General features: G+C 44.5%; 7 protein-coding genes across 7 annotated transcripts; 4 read left to right on the forward strand and 3 right to left on the reverse strand.

Annotated features, from left to right (window-relative positions):
- Window positions 1–84: 84 nt before the first annotated feature.
- PCOAH_00034930 (Uncharacterized protein) lies at window positions 85–5,867 on the forward strand (the record flags this gene model as incomplete). Its single annotated transcript, XM_020060284.1, has 14 exons — window positions 85–173; window positions 273–398; window positions 538–671; window positions 788–936; window positions 1,088–1,193; window positions 1,296–3,760; window positions 3,869–3,943; window positions 4,054–4,144; window positions 4,288–4,388; window positions 4,594–4,655; window positions 4,751–4,862; window positions 5,016–5,398; window positions 5,574–5,676; window positions 5,790–5,867. The coding sequence occupies 14 exons, from the start codon at window positions 85–87 to the stop codon at window positions 5,865–5,867; spliced, it is 4,074 nt and encodes a 1,357-aa protein (XP_019915954.1).
- Window positions 5,868–6,155: 288 nt separating this feature from the next.
- Window positions 6,156–9,396, reverse strand: PCOAH_00034940 (Uncharacterized protein; the record flags this gene model as incomplete). The annotated part of the gene is made up of 9 exons (XM_020060285.1): window positions 6,156–6,281; window positions 6,546–6,658; window positions 6,719–6,880; window positions 6,998–7,068; window positions 7,239–7,318; window positions 7,449–7,578; window positions 7,721–7,822; window positions 7,962–9,040; window positions 9,241–9,396. The coding sequence occupies 9 exons, from the start codon at window positions 9,394–9,396 to the stop codon at window positions 6,156–6,158; spliced, it is 2,019 nt and encodes a 672-aa protein (XP_019916036.1).
- Window positions 9,397–10,279: 883 nt separating this feature from the next.
- Window positions 10,280–13,114, forward strand: PCOAH_00034950 (Uncharacterized protein; the record flags this gene model as incomplete). Its single annotated transcript, XM_020060286.1, has 1 exon — window positions 10,280–13,114. One exon carries the CDS (start codon window positions 10,280–10,282, stop codon window positions 13,112–13,114), a length of 2,835 nt encoding a protein of 944 aa, XP_019915653.1.
- A 190-nt stretch (window positions 13,115–13,304) lies between these two features.
- PCOAH_00034960 (Uncharacterized protein) lies at window positions 13,305–14,245 on the reverse strand (the record flags this gene model as incomplete). The annotated part of the gene is made up of 2 exons (XM_020060287.1): window positions 13,305–13,336; window positions 13,522–14,245. The coding sequence occupies 2 exons, from the start codon at window positions 14,243–14,245 to the stop codon at window positions 13,305–13,307; spliced, it is 756 nt and encodes a 251-aa protein (XP_019915737.1).
- A 1,294-nt stretch (window positions 14,246–15,539) lies between these two features.
- On the forward strand, window positions 15,540–17,319 carry PCOAH_00034970 (Rhomboid-like protein; the record flags this gene model as incomplete). Its single annotated transcript, XM_020060288.1, has 8 exons — window positions 15,540–15,787; window positions 15,933–16,041; window positions 16,168–16,214; window positions 16,335–16,422; window positions 16,579–16,691; window positions 16,800–16,849; window positions 16,988–17,066; window positions 17,229–17,319. The coding sequence occupies 8 exons, from the start codon at window positions 15,540–15,542 to the stop codon at window positions 17,317–17,319; spliced, it is 825 nt and encodes a 274-aa protein (XP_019915889.1).
- Window positions 17,320–17,765: 446 nt separating this feature from the next.
- On the reverse strand, window positions 17,766–18,707 carry PCOAH_00034980 (Malate dehydrogenase; the record flags this gene model as incomplete). The annotated part of the gene is made up of 1 exon (XM_020060289.1): window positions 17,766–18,707. The coding sequence occupies one exon, from the start codon at window positions 18,705–18,707 to the stop codon at window positions 17,766–17,768; it is 942 nt and encodes a 313-aa protein (XP_019915696.1).
- A 1,919-nt stretch (window positions 18,708–20,626) lies between these two features.
- On the forward strand, window positions 20,627–23,007 carry PCOAH_00034990 (Uncharacterized protein; the record flags this gene model as incomplete). Its single annotated transcript, XM_020060290.1, has 5 exons — window positions 20,627–21,853; window positions 22,002–22,109; window positions 22,293–22,406; window positions 22,536–22,615; window positions 22,752–23,007. 5 exons carry the CDS (start codon window positions 20,627–20,629, stop codon window positions 23,005–23,007), a joined length of 1,785 nt encoding a protein of 594 aa, XP_019915850.1.
- Window positions 23,008–23,307: the final 300 nt, after the last annotated feature.

The raw sequence follows: 23,307 nt of genomic DNA on the forward strand, positions 1-23,307 counted from the left end.
TTGGGTATGCCTGTATGTCAATGTTTTAAAGAGTTTGTAAAGTTTTGTTGAAAAAAAGGAATTTTTTTTTTTTCCGTTGCGAAAATGTGGAATGTATTTAACTTCAATAATTTTGACGACAAGCTGAAGAACAACAAAAATGAGAAGGAGGTTTATACGCACGAGGACTTGAGGTAGGCCAGTGAGTTTCACACGGTGTAGTCCCGTTGAGGCAGAGTGTCATCACCACGTCGTCACCGTGTCCGTACCGCCTCCCTTTTCCCCCCCTGTAGGTACTACTTTGAAAAGCTAGTCAAGATAAACCTCAACAACGTTAACATAAACAACTTCATCGAGCTGCTGCGGAAAATCACGCAGATAACAATTTGGGGCGACAAATATGATGATCAGATTTTTCAGTAAGTAAAAGCGGGAAAAACGGATAGAGAGGAATCCCCCATAAGGGGAGAGTAGCTCCTCCTTCTGCGAATTGTCCATGTGTAGATTCCCGTCTTTGTAGCTCCTCACCCATGTGTGTGTGCCCCTTCCCCCTCGAAGGTACTTCTGCGAAGACAACATCTTCAACCACTTCATATACCTCCTGAGGCAAGACATTAACAAGAGCATAAGGATACAAATCTACCAGTCCCTCACCCTGCTCATACAGAACCTGCAAAAGGATATTTCTCTGTGTAAGGATTGACCCCCGATATTGCTATCCATGGGGAGAAGCACGAAAAGGTGCGAAAAAAAAGAAAGCTTCACAACGAATTCTTAACTGTGACGTTTACTCCACCCCCCCTCACAGACTACATCTTCAGCAACAACAAAATCAACAACCTAATTTACACGACGTTCATTTACCAAGACGATGAGATTATGCCCTACTACATTTCCATGATAAAGTCCATTTCGTTTTTCCTGAATTACCACACGTCCAAGTTTTTCTTTAACGAGGTAAGCAGAGGTAACGCAGTTGCATGCAGAGCAACCAATGACATCTTCCTATTACCTACGTGCATACGCCGACAATTTGGCATTTTTATGTGCTCCCTCTTCACAACCTTAAAATCCTACCCCCGCTTTCCTTTTTTTCCCTTCCACGAAGAAGAGTATGAAATTCCCCCTGTACACCGAAGCGCTGAGGTTGTACAAGTTTAACGACATCATCACGCGAACCTACGTTAAAAATATTATCCTAAACATTCTGAAGAGTAAGTCTTCCAGGAGGGGGAGTTGCCAGGATGCTCCATGTGAGTGTGCACACATGACATATATCCATTTTTGTTCATTCGATTTACCCCATCTCCCTGCAGTTGAAGATGAAGGGATTGAAAACCTTATCCTCCTGCGGTCCGCTTTCTTCACCATCCTCGTTTGCTACCTCCGCAATCACATCATAAAGATGAACAAAATTTACACAAAAATTAAGGAGTCGGAAAAATTGAAAAAAATGTTTAACACGTATTTGGACGAAGTGGACGACGTGTTGTACTTTTTCGAGGACATGCTGAACTGTGAGAAGAAAAGGATAAATGATATGCTGGTGGTTAAGCTGCTAATTTATTTTTTTTTCCCCATGATTGGTTCGTTTCATAGTTCTATATACTTCGACTGTGTGAGTGGCTATGGGGAGGGGGGTATCTGCGAGGAAGACACTGGAGGGGCAAACGGTAACGACAGTGGCAACGCAAGTGGAAATGGCAAAGGGGGTGACTTCGAAGGGGGAGACAAAAGGGAGGATGCATTCTTCCGCAAGGAAGGCCAAGTGGCCAACACTACTAACCCTGCGAATGAGAGCAGCATCGACTATGTGTACTTTTCCAGTCAGAAGAACGGGGAAGAGAATGCTGCTTCAGCTGAGGGGGAGGACGTCATGGTGGACGTTCCCGCAGATAGTGAAGCCAATGGGGAAGACCCCACAGATGATCATTCGAAAATAGAGGAGGAGGGGGTGGTCCCCCTCTGTGACCACTCCGGGGGAAGCAAACCCTGTGATGAGGAGGAGGTAGAGCAGCAACAGCAGATGAACCAAAGCGACCCCTCACAGGAGGTCATAGAAAGCATTAAGCGTAGTAACCGTGTGCCATTTATAAAGATCTTCGATAACAACTTAAATAACGTAAAGAATTTCCACTTTTGCAAAAATCTGTCTTCCTCGAATGCCTCCTCCGTGAACTCGAACGTGAGTAACGTCGAAATGGACAAGGCGGCCACAGCGGAACCGCAGGAAGAAGCGTCAATCCAGGCGGAAGGGTCAATCCAGACGGAAGTGCCAACCCAGGAGGAACCACCTACCAACACGAAGAAAAGCGGCAAGAAGGGAGACAACACATATGAATTCCTCTACTTCAGAGGGAGGAAAAGCTCCAATAAGGAAAAGGCGGCAGAAGATAAGCCCCCCGAGGGGGGGGAAGAAGGGAAGGATGTAGACAGTGAGGGGAATGCACAGGGAAAAGTGGAAAAAGATGGCGAGAAAGGAGACGACCAGCTCATCAAGGAAAATGAGCTGAAAGATAGCTACTTTAAAAAACGAAAGAAGAAGAAAATTTTCATCCAGATGACCTCGACGAATGGGGTTCTTCATAAGAAAAGGCGGGGCAAAACATCAAATGGGAATGGCTTCTCCAATGGTAATACGAATGGTTACCCAGGCGTAGAGGACGAATTAGGAGAAGCACAGCAGTTAATGCAAGGTGGTGCTTTCTGGGAAGAAGTGCAGAAGAACAACCTAACCCACCTATGCCACGTGGAAATTCCCACTTTACAGAAGAAAATCACCTTCGACGATAACGCAACCAGCGACCTGTACAATTACCTCTTCAATTTCAACTCCTTCACAAAGAAGGTCCTGAATCACTATCAGAACAAGATGAGCGTAACAAATGTATATTACAAAATTTTCAAACTGGGTCTGCTCCTACACCCCCTATGTTACGTGAACTCTTTTAAAAATTTCTCGATCCTCTACAATTACCTAATTAACACCACCTTGTCTCTCTTCATGCTGATACGATCATTGAGCATTTTAAAGAACGACAAGTTGAATCAAATTGTCTACTCCCTCATTTTTGGCGAGTACATCAATGTCCAATTTCTGCACAGAATTCTATCCAACGAACTTAAGGATCCCTACTTTTACAACTCCTTTTTTGATCCCCATAAGAAGATCAACATAAGTGAGAATCCCACGGATGACCAAGAATTTGAAAATGTGTATTGCTCCTCTATTGATCATTTACTGCCTGAGTATAACAAGGAGGAGGAGATGGTTACCCTGGATTTCGTGAAGGGTTGCTACACGGGGGGGGGATCAGTCGGTTGCACTACCGCTGTGAAAACGCCCAGTCCAACCGCCACCACAATAAGCGGGCCACCCAACGAGATGATGAAGTACGACGAACTGAGCAACCCGATATTGCTAAACTTCCTCCTGCTGACCAACGTGCAGAAGGAAAAAAATATAAAAAAATGCGAAAAGGACAACATGAAGAATAAAATATCAGATGTGTATCTGCTCCTAAGCATCCAGTTCGTTTCAAATTTTGTCAAATCGTATAATGGAAAAATGAGTGACATAGATATCCCGTTTTTTCAAATTTCTCACCACAATTTTGTATACGTTTTTTGGAGCATCATAAATGTGCATATAAATAATTTGTACCTTCGAATTATAACGTTGAAGCTTCTCATCAATTTGACGCTGTTCTACATTGGGATGATAGAGGACAAGCGTGTGTGCGTGGACTTTGCCGCCCCGCTGCTGGGGCTCATTCAGAAGGTGCGACACGGAGCGGTGGCAAGGGTTCACACGCAACTGATCGGTTGCAACTAGTCAGTCGAAACTACACAGTTATTACTCACGTGTGTGTATTTCCTCTCCCTGCAGATCAAGAAAAAGCTAGCCAACAAAATCAAAAGCATCATTGGCAAGATGGAGTATAAAGTGTGCCAGATCTTTTGGGTAACTCTCCCACTTCCAGTGTGGCTTGCTGTTGGGACAGACCCTGCCACAGATGACCGTTTATATGATAGACCACCCACTGCACGGTTTCCTTTTTTTTTGCCCCGCAGGAGGAAAGCAAAATATACGAGAACTGCTTTCAGGAGAAGATTAACATTTGCCGGGACTCTGTCCTCATAAACATCGTGAATGACGTGGATGGTATGCCGTCAACGGGGGGACAGTGCAAGCGATCCAGCATGCCACGTGTGTGTTAATTTATTTATTTTATTTTTATTTTATATATATATATATATATATATATATATGTATGTATATATGTATATTTTTTTCTTCCTTTGCAGAATCGGGCGACAACAACTTCCTGTGCTACCCCGTTTCGCAGATTGAAATATATCGAAGGAATGTGCATGTAGGAATTAACGGCGGTGAAGTCGCCGTGAGGGTGACTTATGGTGTGGGTACCTTGAGTCCCTTCAGGCGGATGCGTATTTGTCCCAGCGTTGATCGGTTGATCGGTTGATCGGTTGATCGGGTTGATCAGTTGATCGGTTGATCGATTGATCGGTTGATCGGTTGATCGGTTGATCGGTTGATCGATTTGATGCACGTCCCCCCTTTTCACCGTTCCCTCCTTTGCCACTTGTCAGGCCCTGTTTGTCCTAGACGGAGTGTCCACCAAACTGCAAAGACTCCTTTCCTTCGAGAAAAGGTAATAAAAAGAAAAGAAAAAAAAAACTGAAAAAAACAAAGTGTTAAAGAACAAAACAAATGAACGAACTTTTCTATCCCTTCCCCCTTCTATAGCGAACAGGATCATACGATTCCCTTCGACTTTAACTACAACGACATGTCAGCCCTGATCGACATAAAGAACAAGAACACCATCAAGTGCTACCTCAAGAATAACAACAAAATTGTAATTCGCCATTTCCCCTGCGATTAGCGCGCCGTTGCGTTAGCACATGCTCACCATTGATCATCCGTGTAACTGCATCCACTTATGACTTCTCCGGAATGCTAACCGGAAACGTCTAACCCCCTCCTTTTTTTTGTTGTTTTTCCCGCTCAGTTCAACTGCTACTACATCGAAGACAGCACGAACTTCCTTCTGTGCATCCCCTCCAACAGTCACGTGAATCAGGCACTAATCATTTTCAGCTATCCCCTAATGCTCATCGATCTATACATTGATAAAAACGACAACAAAAAATTAATAATCCACATTTATGGCTACAACAATGAGGACCCTAACAACGTGGAAGATTTTTCTGGAGGGAATTTTAACAACTCAGAAAAAATATTTCACAGCAACAATTTGGAGAGTAATTACATGAACACGGTCAGGTGCTACAGCTCCAACAATGAGGACGGCCTTCTGGAGGACAGTCCCAAAGTGCACAAAAACGACTACATACTGAACAAGTACAGCTCTGCCTACAAGAAGAACAGGACGTAAGGATGACCTCCCAGATGAGCAGGCAGGGGGGGAAAGAACGAACTGAGTGTGCACAGATACACGTGGTTGATGCTCTCCTTAACTGACTCCTCACCGTGTCACCATCAATTTAAGCAACTTCCTTATGTGCACCTCTCTCACCATGTCATTTTTTTCTTTTTTCCATCACAGCATAACTAGTATGAAGAAGGAATGGTGTCACAAGGAACTGAACTTCATGAAGAACGTCCTGAAGCTGAACTTTTATGACACAACCAGATCGCTCATTGTCTACGTAAGTTTGTCCCCATTGTGCGTTCTGCGTTTTGCCTCGCCGAAAATTTTCCATTCCTTCTGTGTATGCCTTTTCCTCACTTTGCCCTTTCACCTTTCCCCCCCTTTTTGCAGAAGGAACTCAAATCAGGGATACAACACATAAACGATAAGTATAAGAAAAAGTTGGAGGAGTACCTCAACACGTTCTAGTCAATGTGAACAGCTGGAGGTTTAAAAAAGGAAGAAAAAAAAAAAAAGTTGGATGTGTTTCCGTCCCGTTTGTGTATGTACACACCCTTTGTCCATTTTTCTGTAAACCGTTTTTTTTTTTTTTTTTTTTCTTATCCTTCCTTTCTCCGCGTGTTAAAATTTTACCACTCGAGTTTGACCGGGCGTGGAACCTTATTTGTGCCCCGTTCCACCCCGCTATGTTTTGCCCTTAACTTTTTTTAAATTCATCAATGCGTCATTTGGTCAGTTAACGCTACTAGAATGTATTTACTTTTCACCCTCCCGGTTGATGAAAACGTCTAGGAACAATTTTATTTTGTCGAAAAATGCAAAATTGGCGTTTTCCAGCAGGAGGTAGTGCGACTTGGGCAGCTCTGTCCATTCGACGTTATGCTAATAAGGGTGGAAAAAAAGGAGGGCAAAAATTCAAACGGGGGAACAAAGTGATAATTCTCACGGGGGGGTTGAGACTTCGCAAATGGGAGAAGCGTCGTTGGTCGCCTTCGCAGCTTATACCACTGGTTTATCTGAAGAGTCAAGGGAAGGAAAAGCAAAATGGGTGAGGCGGGCCAATCGATGGAGGTGAAAAAGGGTAATCAGCGGGTGGAACTCCGTATGGGCACCATTTGGTTTCCTCTTCCCCTTGAACCTACCCACGGTGAGCCTTATCCCCTTGCTGATGTAGCCATTCTGGGAGTCCCTCAAAAGGAGGACGTAAAAGGGGGCGTACAAAATTATTTCCTTCAGTAGGTGGAGGCAGTATATAATTCCTGAGACGGGGGGAGGATGATTTGTTCAGATGTGTATGTGTTATGTGCACACGTATGAACCTATGCGTGTGGTGGTGTAGTCCCTTATCCACAGTCTTGTCTTTGCCGCTTCAACTGGCTGATTGAACTCACTCCTGATGACGAGGTAAATAATGCCGAAAACTAGAAAGAGCACAAAAACGGTTGGGTAGAGGAAAATCAGGATGGTAAAGAGGACGGTGCCTGCGGTAGAAGGGGAGCAATCATATAGGAGTAAGCTGTCAAGGCGTCCTCTCCCACTCCTTAACAACATGCATGATCACTTTCCCGGAGACCCTTTTTCCCCCCCGGTGTACCAACCCAGAATGACCTCCTCATTGGTGTAGTAATTTGTGTCCACCCGAAGCTTCAAAATGTTCCATTTTTTCCCACTGCAAGGAAAAAAGAGAAGGGAGATGGGATAAAAAACGCAGAAATGAGTCTTCGGTTGTGAGTTCCACTGGTGCACCTCCCTAGCAGCACGTGGAATGGTTGAGGGGTGAATGTGCACAAGTGGACTAGCTAGCCAACCATTATATTTGATTAACCGGAGGAGACCTACCTGAACAGGAGGTACAAGGAATACATGTTGCTGTGAAAAATGGAGAGAATTTTTCTCAGGAAGGCGAAAATTAGAGTAACCTGAAAAGGTGCATGGAGAATCGGTGTAGGAGTTGCAGTAAACTGGATAAGTGGTGATTCCATTGAGGAGGACGACACAGGTGAGACGACCTCCTCTCCTGAATACGCTGTGGCCATTCTATCTTCCTACGTGCACAGTGATCAGCTTCAGGTAGTCCACAAAGAAAGAGAGAAAAAAGGAAGCCCCGAAGAGGGATGATAGCTTTAGGAGATGCACAGCCGAGGAGCTCTTTAATGGAAACACATTTTTAAAATAATCCCTGCGGAGGTGAATTGGCATTGGATCTATCAGGATGGGAGTTACGCACGGTGGGATGCTTATTCGTGTAGATCCACTTGGCTGCTTATGTTGGTATGTGGAGGCCACCCCTGGTGTGGCACGTAGCGACGTGGTGCACGAACCACTTGTCCAGGGTGGAGACGATTATACTTCCAATGAAGGAGGTGAAGTTGTTGTTCAGCTTCAACCCAAGGGGGTTCTGCAGGAGGGTTCCCAATATGGACCTGCAGGAAAACGGGACAGGAAACGTAGAAGAAGTAGAAGTGGATAAGGGGATCCTCAGTTTGCCAAGCATGGAAAAACTCTGATTGGCATTCCATAAAACGGCCATCCAGCAAAAGGATTCTCCACTCTTATCCCTACGTCAACGTGCCGGAGTCATATAAAATGCTCGCTTTGTGGAAGGCGAAGCGCAGGTTTATTATTTCGTGAGAGAGTATAATAAAAAGGAAGAAGCCTAACAGAGCATCTATGAAGAAGTTACACAACCGAATGAGGAGTAGCTCTTTGTATTTCGCATAATCGGATGGGTTGTGTCTATTTTTCATTAAGCTAGTCAACAAGGAGTGCCATTCCGAGTGCATGTGCAATCTTTCTTTGAAAAAACTGAGGGAGTTTTTTATATTCCTCGAAAAAACCCTCTCGTTTATTTTGCTTAATATGCGCAGAAGGTAGTGAAATGATGTGCTCACTGATGAGACGAGGTAGGTTAAAAATAGGAAGGCCGAAAGGATGGAACTTAAGTTTTGCTCGTTACAGATGGTGGTGTTGTCCTGGTCACTGCGGGGACCATTCTCCTCTTCACCCTTTTCTATCCTCTCTGCGTACTCGTTTTTCTTATTCAATAGGACGATTATTTCGTGCATGTTTAGTGGTTGCTCGTTTGTTGCACCGTCTACACTGTCATTGCTACAATTTGGTCTGTTCAAATGGTCCAACCGATCTGTGTGTTCAGCCTGTTCGTCTTTGTCGACACCCCGGTTATCATGGCTTTCATCAGAAGGAGACTCTTCCTGGGTGTCCCTTTCCCTGTCGCTGTCCTTGCAGATATCATCAGAGCCTATTTTGTCCCCCCCGTTTTGTTTGTCTTCCCCGGGGTTGCACTCTTCTGTCCCACTTTTTTTAACTTTCTTCTTTTCCAACATGTCATCTCTCCTGAGTGCCTCCCAAACGAGCCTATTCACATGGTCGTCCGAAATGGTATAGATGTACTTGCTCAAATTGTATAGTATGAATAGGGCGTCTTGGTTTTTTACCTCTTCTGTTTTTCCACTTAAAAGTATGGGTCTCCCTCCATAATGAACCACGTAGAGGTAGTTACACCGAACTTCATCCTGCCGTTTTAACGCACTCGTTTTGGGTACGTCCTTCACGTCCTGCACGAAGATTAACTCGCCCACTATTTGGACCCCTTCGTCGTGGCCCTTCGCAAAGTTGCCATTCTGCAGGAGAACAGGTAGGGTGAAAGAAAAACTTAATTCATTAGGAGGGAAAACGATGTGGGGGTAACCCTGGCAAACTTCCCACATGGAGTCAACAATGCATTATTTGCACGATGGTTGAAAAAAGGAGGACTCCAAAATGTTTACCGCTATACACCTTCAGTACGTGCACCATGGTGTGTTCTTTTTTCTTTCCCTACCTGCTTGTGTGTAACGTGGATCACTACGCATGTGTCGTGGGTGCGGACTCCATACAGGTAGTGCTTTAACTTCGGCTTGGTTGACTCCACTTGTTGTGGAAAGAATATGTTAAGACAGTTCCTCCGTGGGGGGGGGCCTTCCTTTTCCTGGCTCATTTTTCTGCTCAGCGTTGTCGCTAAACTTTATTGGGATTTCTCCATTAACCTCCTTGCTTGGGTAGGGTGCTGCACCTGCCCATGTGTGGGTTGCTGCCCAATTCTTGGCATACTCGACAGGCGCTTCCCCATTTATAGTCTTATTACACTTGTCGTGAATAACCACCTGGTGGTGTCCTTTTACATCCAATCATTTTCACGTCGCAAGAGGTGTGTGGTACGGAAGTGAAACCGTGGGCACTAACCGATGTGCAGGGGATTTAATTCTCCCTGAGTGGGTGTTGGATTGAAAAGAAAAAAAAAAGCCTTAATTGTGCTTCCCCCAAAAGGGTGCCTTCTAACCTGAACAAATGTGTTGTGCATATAGATTGGGGAGAAAATGAGGTGGTAGCTTAGATTTTTTTTTTTTTTTTTGCCAGTCCAAATGTAGTAGCGCGCGTGGGCTTGGCGTGGTTATATTTCTTGTTCCACACGTTATCATTAACTGATCAGCGCAGAGTGGTTCTTCGCCCTTTTTTGCAGGTGTGTACTGTGCGAAGTGGGAAAAAAGGGAAGCAGATATGTTTCCAGCGGATGGTACCTTCACATGTGAGTCAATTTTTTTTTTTTTTTTTTCTCTAGGGTAGGGCAATAGGTGCCCCGCTTTCCTTTCGGTGCAGTTGTTTCCCCACTCCGACGCTTTCTTTTTTTTTTTTTTTTTTTTTTTCCCTGCCTGGTTGATCACCTCTATAAATGTGATTAGGCAATATACAAAATGAAAAGAAAAGCTGCCGAAGAGAACGAAGAAGAAAATACTACACCATACAGCGAGCAAGGGATGCTCATTTGGGTGGGTGGTGGAAAGAGAATGTTGTCACTTAACAGATAACATCGCAGTGTGAAGATGCATAGAAATAAACTAGGAATTTACTTTGTTGGGAAGAGGAAGAACCATGGAAGGCTTATGCGCCTATCGCAGGGTAGGGTGTGTGCCCACGTGGGGGAATTCACCACAGGAAGGGGGATTGATCCCCCAGAGTTGGGTGCCCTAACGAAGGTGCTCATCGACCCGATGACCTCAGCACAACGACCGAACAGCGACAAAATATTCTCGGCCTACACCAAAAGTTACATCCACAAGGAGAGCGAACAGACCCTCATTCTATGTCTAAAGAGACTAAACGAGTTGGAAAGAAACAGGAAGGTTGCAAAGTTGTCTCAGTACATCTATGAACTGCAAAATCTATCCAAGTCGAAGGTAATGTATAATGTATTGAAACAGATTAAGTTAGTGCACAACTTATTTGAGAGGATAAACACAGGGATGGGAACCGAGTCGTTATCCCCCTCGTTGCTGCTTTCCGTTGCCATGAGTTATAAGAATCTACGTCTGAATAAATATACCTACTTTAAGAACGTCCTGCGTGCAGTGTGTAGCAACATAAGGGTGTATAAGACGAATAAGTTGGCTAGACTAGTATCCCCCGAACGAAGGAATATCGAATCGAGTGATGACTACAAACACACGGTAGAGTTGATAAGAAAAGCGAATAAGCAACGTAGAAATGAAAGACGAATTAACATGCTAAATGTATACACCAATCTGCTGAATAATAGCACCCTGAGTTATATTCTATATGCCTACTCCACTATGTTCTGTTCCCCTAATGAGTACGTCCTCTACATGAGCAAATACATCCTCCTAAATTCGTCCATGCTGAACCATTTGGACATGCTATGCATTCTACACTTCCTGAGGAAGATCAGTGTAAAGATTCGTAGGAGTGATATCGTGGTATATTCGAATGGGACGGCACCGGTGCGATGTGAAGGGGAGACCAAGTTGGGTAAAGTAGACCTTACGAACGGCGAAACACGGTTAAGCAGTACAGATGGGAAGACCATTCGTGGGGACCACCCCACCATACCTGAAAGAGAAACCAAATTCATCGTCAACCAAACCAATCAGCTGAAGAACCGACACGGAAACAACCCCTACGATGAGCACAGAAACACCTACTTAAAACTACTCAGGAGTATTATTCACGTTATAAAAAAGAGAAAAACTCATTTCTGCGAAAAGCCAACTATTTTAATATCCATTCTGTACAACTTTTACAAACTGAACTTGGTTCCCATTGAAATATTCTACTCCTTCCACAACCGCATAAAGAGGGAGATAAAAAATGTGGAAGTGAAGTCTGTTGCCCTTTATTTGCACATTTTGAGTGACATTCAGTTTGACCTCCGCTATTACAAGTGTTTTTATAAACATTTGGCCTCCCTTTTTGAGGGCCGGGAGAAGCAGTTCGATTTGCTCTCTGTGTGTTTGTCCTTCTACTCATTAGCCAGGAATAGGCATTACGACGAATCATTTGTTAGCACCTGCCTGGAGTTGTTTCGTCGGTATGCCCACAACCTGAACGACGTAAACATCACGAACGTGATCCACACCATGGGGAAAGTAAAAATTGCAGACGAGGAGCTGCTCCACAGGCTATGCGACGTGGTAACAAAAAGGATGGAAAATATTTCCGCGATAAATTTGAGCCTCATTGTGCTTAGTCTAGCCAAGCTCAAGTATGAGAATAAGGAATTCTACCATTTGTGTATGAACAAAGGGAAGGAGTTGCTTCCTGCCTTTACAGAAAAACAGCTTGTTGTATTCACCTACGGGTTGGTATTAACTCAGACGTTCAATTATCCCTTCATGGAAATGTTCTTTAGGCAGTACATAAAAATTAGTAATACTAGTAATACTAGTAATACCAGTAATACCAGTAATAGTAGAAGAAGGCAGATGCTGGGGACCATCTGTTACTGCCTATATCTGGAGACACCGTGCTTTGTGGAAAACTTTCCCCTGTCTGTTAACACCTTTCTGAGAAACAATCTCCATTTTGTTCAGGACAAACAGGGTGGAAAAATGCACGACGAGTTGGCTGTCATTCTGAAGCACCTACATGTAGACCGCTTTGAAATGTTGAAGAGAAAAAAACCCTACGTGTTTGATATTTACATTGGGGGGGCGTCTAATGCAGGCGAACGGGAAATATATATAGACTTCCTCCTTCCCAGAAAACTTCTGCGCAATTCGTGCAGCCTCAATGGGTTCCAGCAAATGAAGAAGCGCCACATGGAATTGCTTAACGTGGACCTCTTTCATCTGGACGTGGACTCCTACATGCGTCTACAATCCATGCAGGACAAGGTGAATTTTGTTCGCCTCTTTCTGAAGGAGGTGTGTTCCTACAATTTGAACCAACTTGGCGAAACGGACAAGGGGAAGAGGCAAGAAATAATTAACCTGCTTCGGTTCAGCGAGGCGGCTACCCAGGTGGGAAGCCCTTCACCCCCACAGAGGGACGGCCATCCTATCAGAAGCCGGGATTATCACATCTTCCCTTCTTGCGCGAAAATCCAAAATGCAAAAAAAGGTTTTTACAAAAGTCACCCTGCGAGAGTGAACTATGAAGAGCCATTTAAAAAAAGGAAACAAATTTTCCTCGACATCGATGAAGGGAAGTTGTTCAGTGGTAGTGACGTGGATTCGTCCAAAAATTGGAGAGACCACATGCCAGGGCACACGCATGACGGGTTCACGCATTTTGAATACGCCTCCCCGAAAAAGGAGACCTTTCTCTTTGGAAGAAAATGTCACGGGTTAAACAAATACGAGTACGTTGATGAGCGCAGTGGGAAAATTGTTATCACGAGGGGGTACGGCGTTGGAAGGTAGACAGTTAGTTGGCTTCCCCACAGGAATTGACTAAGAAGCCAACCCGATTAGGGGCAAATGGGTAACCCATGACCCCGCTGTTACGTAAGTAGCATAGAAGTACTCATTTCTGCGCTCATTAATAACTTTGGCATGGACAGATCTGTGCAGGCGATTTATTGCTTCTACGGATGGGATGAAATCCGCCTTGTTATTCATCCATTATATTTATTTGGAAGGAGCCTACGGGGTGGGTTGGGGTGGACGGTGAAGGGATAAGTGTGTGAAGTTGAACATATGGGGTGAAGTAGCATTTGCTGTGTCTGTGTTTGTGAAGTTGGCTTAGTCTAAAATGTTCTTAGTGATGACCCAACCGTTTACACATTAGTGGGATTTTTTTTTTTTTTTTTTTTTTTTTTTTTTCGTACAAGTGGGGTAGTCCAATGTGTAGGTGACGGAACCCTTGATGCGGAACCGCTTCAGAACGCCTTTGATGATACCAACTATTAACACAAGCACGTGGTGAGTAAAGTTGGACTTTTGGTTCGTCTCGTTGTCGAGAAGCAAATGGTTTAGGTAAGAGCCCATATCGTTGTCGGTAAGCACATACACCCCTTTTTTGTAGGTCTGTATTTTATCTACATTTTTATTGAACAAAATAACCCACACGTCTCTTCCGATCAGTTTGGCAATGTCCTTAAGGTCACAAAAATCGTTTTTGTAAATGAGTACTCTCTCGATGAGCTTCCTGCCGATGTCTTTTCCCATGCTTTTTAATTTCCCAGATAAAATATTGGCTACCTTTTTTTCCTTTCCACTGTGGGGTGGGTACGTGGGGTTGTCCTTTCCTGTGCCGCTTGGCTTATGCGCGTTGGGGGAGGGAGCGTCATCTCCAAGCAGGTTTCCATTCGGACGGTCGTGAACATCTGCACTAATATTACCCTCCTCCTGGGGGGGGGTTCCCACATCCGCTTCTGCCTCCTCCTCCCCGTAGGGTAACCTCTTTTCTGTTGATCCCCCCCCAACGTTGTCATCGTCGGAGTCATCACTGCTTAATGCGAATTCACTCCTCTGCAAAATCTCATTGTTCACTTTTATAATTTCGTATATCAACAGTAGGAGGGTTGACTTGGATAGCATTCCCTCAGTCATAGTTTTCCTCTCTGGTGGCTTCAGAAGGTGATTCGTTCATAGGGAGGTGCTCCTCGCTAGGGTTGCCCGGACGGCATGTTTTGCAAAAAAGGGGAAGGTTTGCCCGGTGTACAAATTGGTAGGATGCTTTTCGTGTAGCGTCCTTTTGTGGAATGGAGGGCACACTACGCATCCAACACGTTAATGTTAGGGGAACATGCGTAACGACTTGGTCCATGCGGGGGTAAAGTTGTATCCCAAGGGGAAGGACAACCTAGCACGCACATCACTTATTAACGCTAATTCGATATTTTCCCTTTCTAAAAATGACCTTACCTGTGTTCAGAACTTTTATTTCTTTTCTTCACATATTTCGTTCAGATGTGTCCTTGTCCTCCCTATTACACAACGACGGCGCAGGACCAATTGGAGGAAGTTCCCTTCTGCTTGTTAATCCGTGATGTGATAATTTTATTTCTCCATCAAGACGACCACCTTCGCGCATTCCAATTGTGTGGGATGGAGGCCTCTGCTTCGTGGGCACTGTGCCGTCAGCAGAGTGGTAGGAATCACAAGCAAAATGAACACCGCTTTGGTAGCGAATTGAGAAGAGGAAAAAAAAAAAAAAAAAAAAAATCCTCAGTTGTGCATTCTTTTTCCCTTACACGTTGGCGCCAATATTTTACAAAATGATGACGAGCAGAAGAGCATGCCCTTCCGTGGGTGCTTCTTTTGTGGAGTTGGAAAAATTGGTGCACTAGCACGAAGTAGGTGAAGCGAAGGTGGAAAAGTCGCAGGCAGGAGCGATATAAAATTAGCCCCGTAGCGATGCAGAAGTGACGTGGAGGGGAACATGCTAAAAATTCCCACTTTGAAAGGCTCTTCGTGTAAAATGCAACAGCGCAGTTTAGGCAAATCCCAGTGAGAAGAAACGCAGAACACACCCCCAAAGGATAGATAAGCTATATAAACCCTCCCCCCGTGAGGCCAACCCCTTCCATACCATTACCCTGCAGGCAGTTGTTTGCAAGCTGATGAGCGCGAAACGGGAAAATAGTAATCCCATGCGTAAGCATATAAGGACGAATGTAGATGCATGTCATCATACCAATATAGATAAATAAAATCACCCCTTGGGAAGTTGGGCAATTTTTTTATTGTTACCGAATCCACCTGTGCCATCGCAGCTGTGCTGTCGTGAGGTGTTCCTCTGGACCGGCTCCTCCAACATCCGTTTTCCTGACGTTGGAGAATCCGAAGTCTCGTTCCAAGAAAGTATATGTAGTAAATCACCCAATCCAGTGAGTAGAACAAAATGAACTTCTTCTCTAACTCATCCAACAATTCCAAGTCGAGCAAGTCCAGAGATGGCAACCTGCTCACGTGTAAATATACCATGAGCTTTAACAAGACGTTTAAGAAGGACATCTCTTTCATTCAGATTTTGTTTCCGTCCTTTACTGTGAAGAGCATCACGACCTCCTTTTTCCTGTTCCTATATTTTACCTTCTTCCTTATAAATGTGTGCAACTTTGACAGGACGGCCCCGCTGTATCTGAGCGAGTAAGAACAGCGAACCGGCTGATGAGTAGCCAAATGGTGGACACTGACTTTTCTTTTTTTTTTTTTTTTTTTTTTTTTTTTTTTGCTAGCTTCTTCATACGTGGCTGTCTTCACTTGGCCGATCCGTGATACCCCCCCCCTGCAGACCTGTGTTGAAACAATATGGAATGAGCAGGAACTCCGTCACAAACAACCACCAGTATTACAAATTATTGACGGCCACCTTTTTCCACTCCAACGTTTGGAACTTAATAGTGAGTAGAAAGGCGCTCTCCGTTGGGAAGACCATGCTGCGTTGACTGTGCATCTGCCCAACTGCGCGTGAAAGAACCCAAACTGGTGAGTGAAATTTTATTTGCCCCCCCCTTTCCCCGTTACAGATTAATGCTTACTATTTAATGAACATAGGGATCATCGTCGAGAAGAGGTAAAAGATGGACGCAGAATGTTCCAAAGCAGTAACACTGCGGAGCCTTATCAGGAAGTTTAGTTTGTGCGTGACGTCCCTTCTTACCATTCTGCACCTCTCACCCTTCTCCTCCTGCAGCTACGGAAAGGCACATTACATGGCGATAATGCTTCTAAGTGCTCTTTGCGGGAACTTCCTCCTCTGTGCTACGTCCAACTGCGGCAGCGTAAGAAAAACTCAGTTTACTTACTAACTTGAATGGGAGAAAATATGCCTTTTCCCCGTTTTAAGCGTCCAGAAGGAGTTCCCCTCGAGGGGGTACCCATTTGTGCATCTTGAATTTGTTATACCCGCCCTTGCATTGCTTTTTTTTTTTTTTCAGGTCTACATGGGAATCAGCACCATTTTGTCCGGATTCATGGGTCTGTTCCTGCAGGAAATTGTTGAGAACTACAAAAAGCTGACGGACAGATGGAGCATCATTGGAAACTACGTGTAAGTGTGGTTATGCAGTTTCGTCCGGCAGTCTTTGCGTTCTTTACATTTTGGCTAGCTCAACCTGTGAGGTTGTATACCCATCCCATCTTTTTTTTAATTCCTCAGATTTGCACTGTTGTCCCTTTATTTGACCATATCGATGTTTTCCTTTAATGGTAAGGACAAGGGAGAGGAGTGCATGCGTTGTCAGTTGGCGCCTTAACAATTTTTTTTTTTTTTTCCCACCATTTTGCGGTGCCGTTTCATCACTTGGGTTGCACCAATTCACCTCGCTCCGCCACCCCCACTTGCAGGAAACATCTTGGGAAACCTGGGAGGGATTTTCGGTGGCTTCTGTTATCCGTACCTCACTAAAAAGGACACCTTCCACGGGTAAGCAAAGAAGTGGCCAACGCAGGGCGCCCAGGTCGGCTGTTCCAGCTGAACACATGACTGCGAAATATGCAGCTTCCACCATAAGTTGTGCGCAACGACGGAATATTATTACCCGCTTGAATAATGACTACCCAATTTTTGGTTCCACACCTTTTACAGGCAGGAGAAGAAAGTTAGACTTACCCTCGCCATTCTGCTGACTCTACTCCTCAGTTCAACCCTGATCAGTTTGATCGTGGCCAAGTGTTAAGTGTTGGATGGGAGACGTGTACGTCATACGTCTATTTGTTTCAACTCCACGTCCGTCTCTATTTTTGTATCGTTCATTTTGAAAGTCGCGTTTACGCGAGATGTTTTTTTTTTTTTTTTTTTTTTTTCTCTTCCCCGCGTGATTCAATGTGTGTCGTTTTTTGTGGTGTTTCTTTTTTTTTCTGTTATCATATCGTGAACGTGATATGCGAAAAAAAAAAAAAAAAAAACTACCAACTTAAGCGGGGAAAAAAATGATTTAAACACACAGCGCAGTGCTCATCGCACCCCTTCGTCGGGGACGGTATGATGGCACGTTAATGCGCGCCGTGTGTGGAGGAAGCTCGGCATGGGGCCGACGTTCAGCTGCATCTGTCTACACATGTAGAAACAAGCACACTCAGCGTAGAGGATCGCCGAAAGGGAAGCACCGATTTGTGCCCCCTCTCAGTTGATGAGCGCAAAGGCCTTCTGCGTGTGCTCCTGCACGAAGGCAATAGACTTGTCGTAGAGTTCCTGTTCCTCCTTAGTGAGCACAAACTCCACTGGCTTGGCACCACTGCTATTGATAATTGCCGTAGACCCAACATATAAGTTAGAACAGTTGTAAAGACCATTCAGGTAAACGGCACAAGTGTACAACTGACTCTCATTGTAGAGGTACGATTTTATCATCTTTACAATAGCAGCAGCAGGAGAAAAGGTGGCAGACGATTTAGAGAGCTTTATAATTTCTGCACCCATATCTCTGGTCTGTTTAATAATAGCATTAATTTCTTCGTCCGAAATGAGATTTTTTTTTACAAAGTCTGATAAGGGGATACCTGAAACGGAACAGTACCTCTTCAAAGGGACCATCAAATCTCCATGTCCTCCCAAAAGGACTAGATTAACATTCTCCGGAGCGACGTTTAGCTTATCTCCTAAGAGAGATCTAAAACGAGAGGTATCCAAAATGCCAGCCATTCCGCAGATCTTCTCATGGGGAAGTCCACTATATTTATGAAAAACATTTACCATAATATCAAGGGGATTACTGACACATATGACGAAGGCATTTGGGCAGTATAACTTCACTGACTCAGCTACACTTTTCATAATTTTTCCATTTATTCCAATTAAATCTTCTCTGGTCATTCCTTCTTTCCTTTGCACACCTGCCGTTATGACGATTACATCGGAGCCCTTAATATCCTCTACGTTATTGGTACCCACTATTTTTTTGTTCACTCCTACGATGGTGCTAAAGTGTTTTAAATCCAGACTCTTCCCCTGGGGCACACCTTGCATTACGTCATACAGAACAATGTCCCCAATATTTTCCAACAAGATCAGTTGGCCCACGATAGCGCCAATCTGTCCGCTCCCTATCATGGAAATTTTTGGCATCTTGTCCAACTGGGGTGTTAAATGAACAGTGCAATTTGCACACGCTGTGTGTGAAGTCCTACAGGTGAGAAGGTAATGCGGTATGTGTGTTGTGTGCAGTGGAGAAATGTATGCCATTTGGAGCGAACAAATCGGGATGATGATTAAAAAATATATATCTTAATAAATTCCCTCCTTTGCAACTCCCTCCTTTTCGTGGTCCCACTCTCCGTTCCAGCTTTACAACGTCGCGTGACGCGTCGAACTTTCTCAGCACTTTCGTGTGCGACATATGTATGCGCGTGTGCAGAGCAAAATTCGCCTGAACAGGCAAGGCATTTTTGGTATTTTATTTATTTATATATATTTTTTTTTTTTTTTGTTCATTTCCTACCTGTGTATCGCTGTGTTGTTTGAGAATGTACCTACTTCCAGCTTTGGCGCGGAAAAGCGAGAGTGGTGTAACAAGCGCTGAAATGAAATGTGTTTTTTCACTCGATGGTGTTATTTTGTATGACAAGGTTGTTTCGCATGACAAGATTGTTTGTGTGAGAAGGTTGTTTGTTTAACAAGGTTATTTTGCAAGTAAGGTTCTCCCTTATCGCCGGGTATTTTTCGTTTCCACAATCATTTTTTAAAACACACTTAACACCCCTAGGTCGACCAGTGCCACAATCGCGGCCCTTCGTTGAGGAAGTGTGCCAACTCTCCACCCCACGGTGCCGTTTATTTTACGTACCTGCCTGTGACCACTTGCTAATTTGTCAAAACGGAGTCAAAGAAGAGGTGATGAAATTGCCATCATGGGTGGATAATATGGCAGCACATTTTAGTGCACTTAAAAAAAAAAAAAATTGAGTGAAAATATTTTCTCCAAAAAGGGAACTTGCGCGTTTCCTGCATAAATACCCCTTTTAGCATATTCATGCGATCATTTTTTTTTTTAATTTTTCCATCAAAACAAAATGTAGCATGCAGGGATAGTGTGGGGGTGTAAACAAATTTCCCTTTTGAGACTGCCCCCCACTAGGGGTTACTCCGCCCAACAGTTCTACATATGACCACAGGGAACATGAAATGGTTCGTCCTTAGTTTGTTGACACAGTAAACATGTCGAATCTTAGCGGGTTAAGCTTCCAATTGGAATAATGAAATCCGGAAAGGGAAAAAAGGTCACCCGTTTTGCAAAGTGGAGAGGGGGGCCTCCATCTACACGTCTTGCAGGTATCTTCAACGTAACGGTATTTTTTAATTATTTTTTTTCTTTTTCCTATTCCAATGATGCATCGTTAAAATGGTCAGAAGATGCAACTTCGCGACGAAAGGGGTAGAGCAAGGGTTCCACTTCTGTTCGGTCTGTGTCTTCGTCTACGCCGCGTTGTGCTGGACATGATGGTGTTGCATGGGATGGCATATCATGGCAAGTTTTTTTTTTTTTTTTTTTATAAATAAAATGGCTAGTTGAAAAAAAAAAAAAAAAAAAATCAACCGAATAATTCTACTGGTCGAACATGCGCAAATTGGCTGAAGGTAGGATAAGAAACTCTCTCGCCGAACTTTTATTTTTTTTTTTGCACCGTAGAGTCACTCTGGAGTTGTGCTTTTACGTTGAAATATGCGTCAATTTTTCGCCACTTTTGCGATTTGCAACTTGGCGACCCCTCCATTTGTTGCTTTGGAAAATGGGAAAAAAACAATCGGGCGGAGTGAAGCCAACCAATTATTGCCATGCATTTATAGCTGCTCATTTATAGCCAATCAATTTCCAACAGATGCAAACAAAGTCAGAGCCTATTCGCCGCTGGGCATACCAACAGACGTTGGAAGCGACAGGGTCACCCCAATTTCTCAATCTACACCTGTGTCGACGCACACATTCGTAGGAGAATCCGTGCAGTGGCGTATTGGAAGTCGCCATCTTCTGCCTCCTACCCCGGAAGATGCATGCGTATGTCCTGTTCGCCCTGCTGGCCGGGTATGCGGCCGCAGGGGGGGTGGTAGGGTGGAGGATGCTAAGGAGATACTGCCATAAAGACGAGAGAAACAACATTGTAAATACAATTGTGAAGCTTGTCATCATAATGGGGTATATACAATGCATGGGGATGATAATCCTCGTGCCAGCAGTGGCCCAAGTGGACTCCTTTCCCAAAGTGAAGGAGCATTTTAACCCTAAGCAGCTATGCAAAATAATGTTCGCCATTTTTGGGATCTACGTATTCATCATAACGCCATGTTTAGCAGTGATATACTCGCAGGAAGGGAAAATGTCCAACAAAGAACAGTGTGCGAACCCATTAACAAAACGAACAAACACTCACTGGGGGAGTTACTTCAGAAAGACGTATACACATGTGACAAGTGCCACCTGTAAAAAGGCATTTCTCAAATGTATACTCTCCATTTCGATATCATGCTGCCTCTTCTTTTTAACCTACTTGTATTTTCACAAAATCAGCTTGTCCTTAAATGCGGATGGCTGCACACAGTGGTACCCCTACTTAGAGGAAACGAACAAAAAAAATTTACTCTCCTTGAATTTGCGGAATATTAAGAACTGCCAAAACGTGGGGGAGGAAAACATCCGAATTGTCTTTAACTTAAATTTCAGTGACTATGTGGTTATGTGTGTCTCGTTGATGGGTTCTATCGTCTTCTCACTCTACGGGGGCGTCGGATTGGTATCCCTTCCGCTTGGTTTATTCTTTTCCGCTGTGCGTCGATATCGTGGAGGGGAAGCCACTCCTGTCGTCGGAGTTAACAACGCGCATGAACGGGGGGAAGACCTATTCAAGGATCAGCTCACCCGAATCAATAGAAAGGCAGAGGAGCTTCTACAGATCACCCAAGAGGTGGAACTCAACAGAGAGGAAACACGGAAGACGAATTTTTTCAAGTCCCTTTTGCAAAACATGCAGCACAAACGAGAGAAGAGAATTCTTAACTACATGGTGCACAGGCTAGTAGTCGACTATGAGAAAGCGGTGCACCGTTACAACAACCCGATACATGCGGCATCTTCTTATCGTCTCTTCCTTCTGTTTTTTTTTTTTTCACTCGCTAATGCGACTATAATTGTCCACATCTGCTTTCGCATCCTGAGGGGGCCTACCGGACAGGGCAAGTTGCTGCGCGGATGGCTGCTCCACTGGGACGCTGCACAGGAGGTACGTTCGTGGGAAGAGGGGGGACCATTCCAACACGTTTTCCATCACTACACGATATACGATCCGTTGTCACCATTAGGTAATCCCCCCACTGGTAATGAACCCTAACAGTGACTAATTTTTTTTTTTCACTACCACCACTCTGCAGCTCCTCGCCCGGAAGGACTCACTTTCCCTTTCGCTGCTGGTTTACCCCCTCGTGACGTCCTACCTTCTCGTTTGCGCCTTCTTTGGCTTTTCCTACATCTGTCACAAGGTGAGCAAGTTGCGCTGTTGGTTCATGCGTGTAAAGGAGGAAAGTTTTTTTCATTTTGCGTAGATGTGTATGTGCTGCACATTGGGATGGCGAGTTAGGTTATTGGTTCGATGACGCTCCATGTCCTGTTCATCGTGCCACCTTTTCCCCCATGCCATGATTCATCCCCCCATTTTTTATTAGCTAAAGCTGGGACTTCTTTTTGCCCTGGAGAGGAAGAGCACCTACCTGGATACCATCCTGATGAACACGTGTCTCCTCCTATTTGTGTCGTCCGGGGCGGCCCTAATCTTATTGGTAGGACGGGGAAGGAAAGCCGTTTCCCGAGCGAGTTCGAAGTGGACGTTTCACGCCTAATGGATTTGCGCCAAACGGATTACTCTCCATTAATGTTCCTCTTTTGTGTTCCCCCACCCTTGCCCGCAGAGACTCTTCCCCGCGTATGCAAAGCAGCCATACGCATTCGCCTTTTTCGATTTGGCCCTGAAGAATCTGAGCTTCATCGGGTGATAAGAATAGGCCGCGTTTTAAACTTGCCAATACGACTGAGATTTCTCCAACGGGGGGCTCTTGACAACGAGCAGGAGAGTCCCCCCCACACACCTTCACACCAATCCATTTGTACTTTTGCTCACCCCGCAGGAATCTATACGCAAGGAATGGCCTTCTTTACCTAATTCTAGTGGCCAATGTGCTAACACTCCTCCTGTTTTTTGTGCCCGAGAAGAGCGCCTTCTTTTCGGTGTTTATGCCAGCCACCTTTCGGAAGATTCTAAACCAACGGGGGGAAGCCAACCCGGGTGTAGTCTCAGACATCGAGTTGGAAGGACAGTTAGAGGTCAATATAAAAAGGAACACTACGTCGAAAAGTGCAGGCAAGGTCCCCACAAGGAATTGAAAATCCATTTAAATGAGTTGCTCACCATGCGAATTAGAAGAAAAACAACTCACCCTATCTGCTACACACGAACAGTGTAACCGGAAGATGGTGTCTCCCCAACCAGACTGCTACGTCAAATGTGACGTCTTTACAACATTTCGCGAATCAGCGTTTTCACTTTATTCGCACATTTGTTGCACAATCTGTTGGATGGTATGGGCGATAGAACGATGGTGTGTTTTGTGCACCCGAGGAGGGAAGAGTTACCAAAGAAGGAAGACACGCCATCTCTCATATCCACGTATTTTCGTGTTTACT

The sequence above is a fragment of the Plasmodium coatneyi genome, chromosome 11 (assembly GCF_001680005.1).
Source record: "Plasmodium coatneyi strain Hackeri chromosome 11, complete sequence".
NCBI classification, from domain to species: Eukaryota; Apicomplexa; class Aconoidasida; order Haemosporida; family Plasmodiidae; genus Plasmodium; species Plasmodium coatneyi.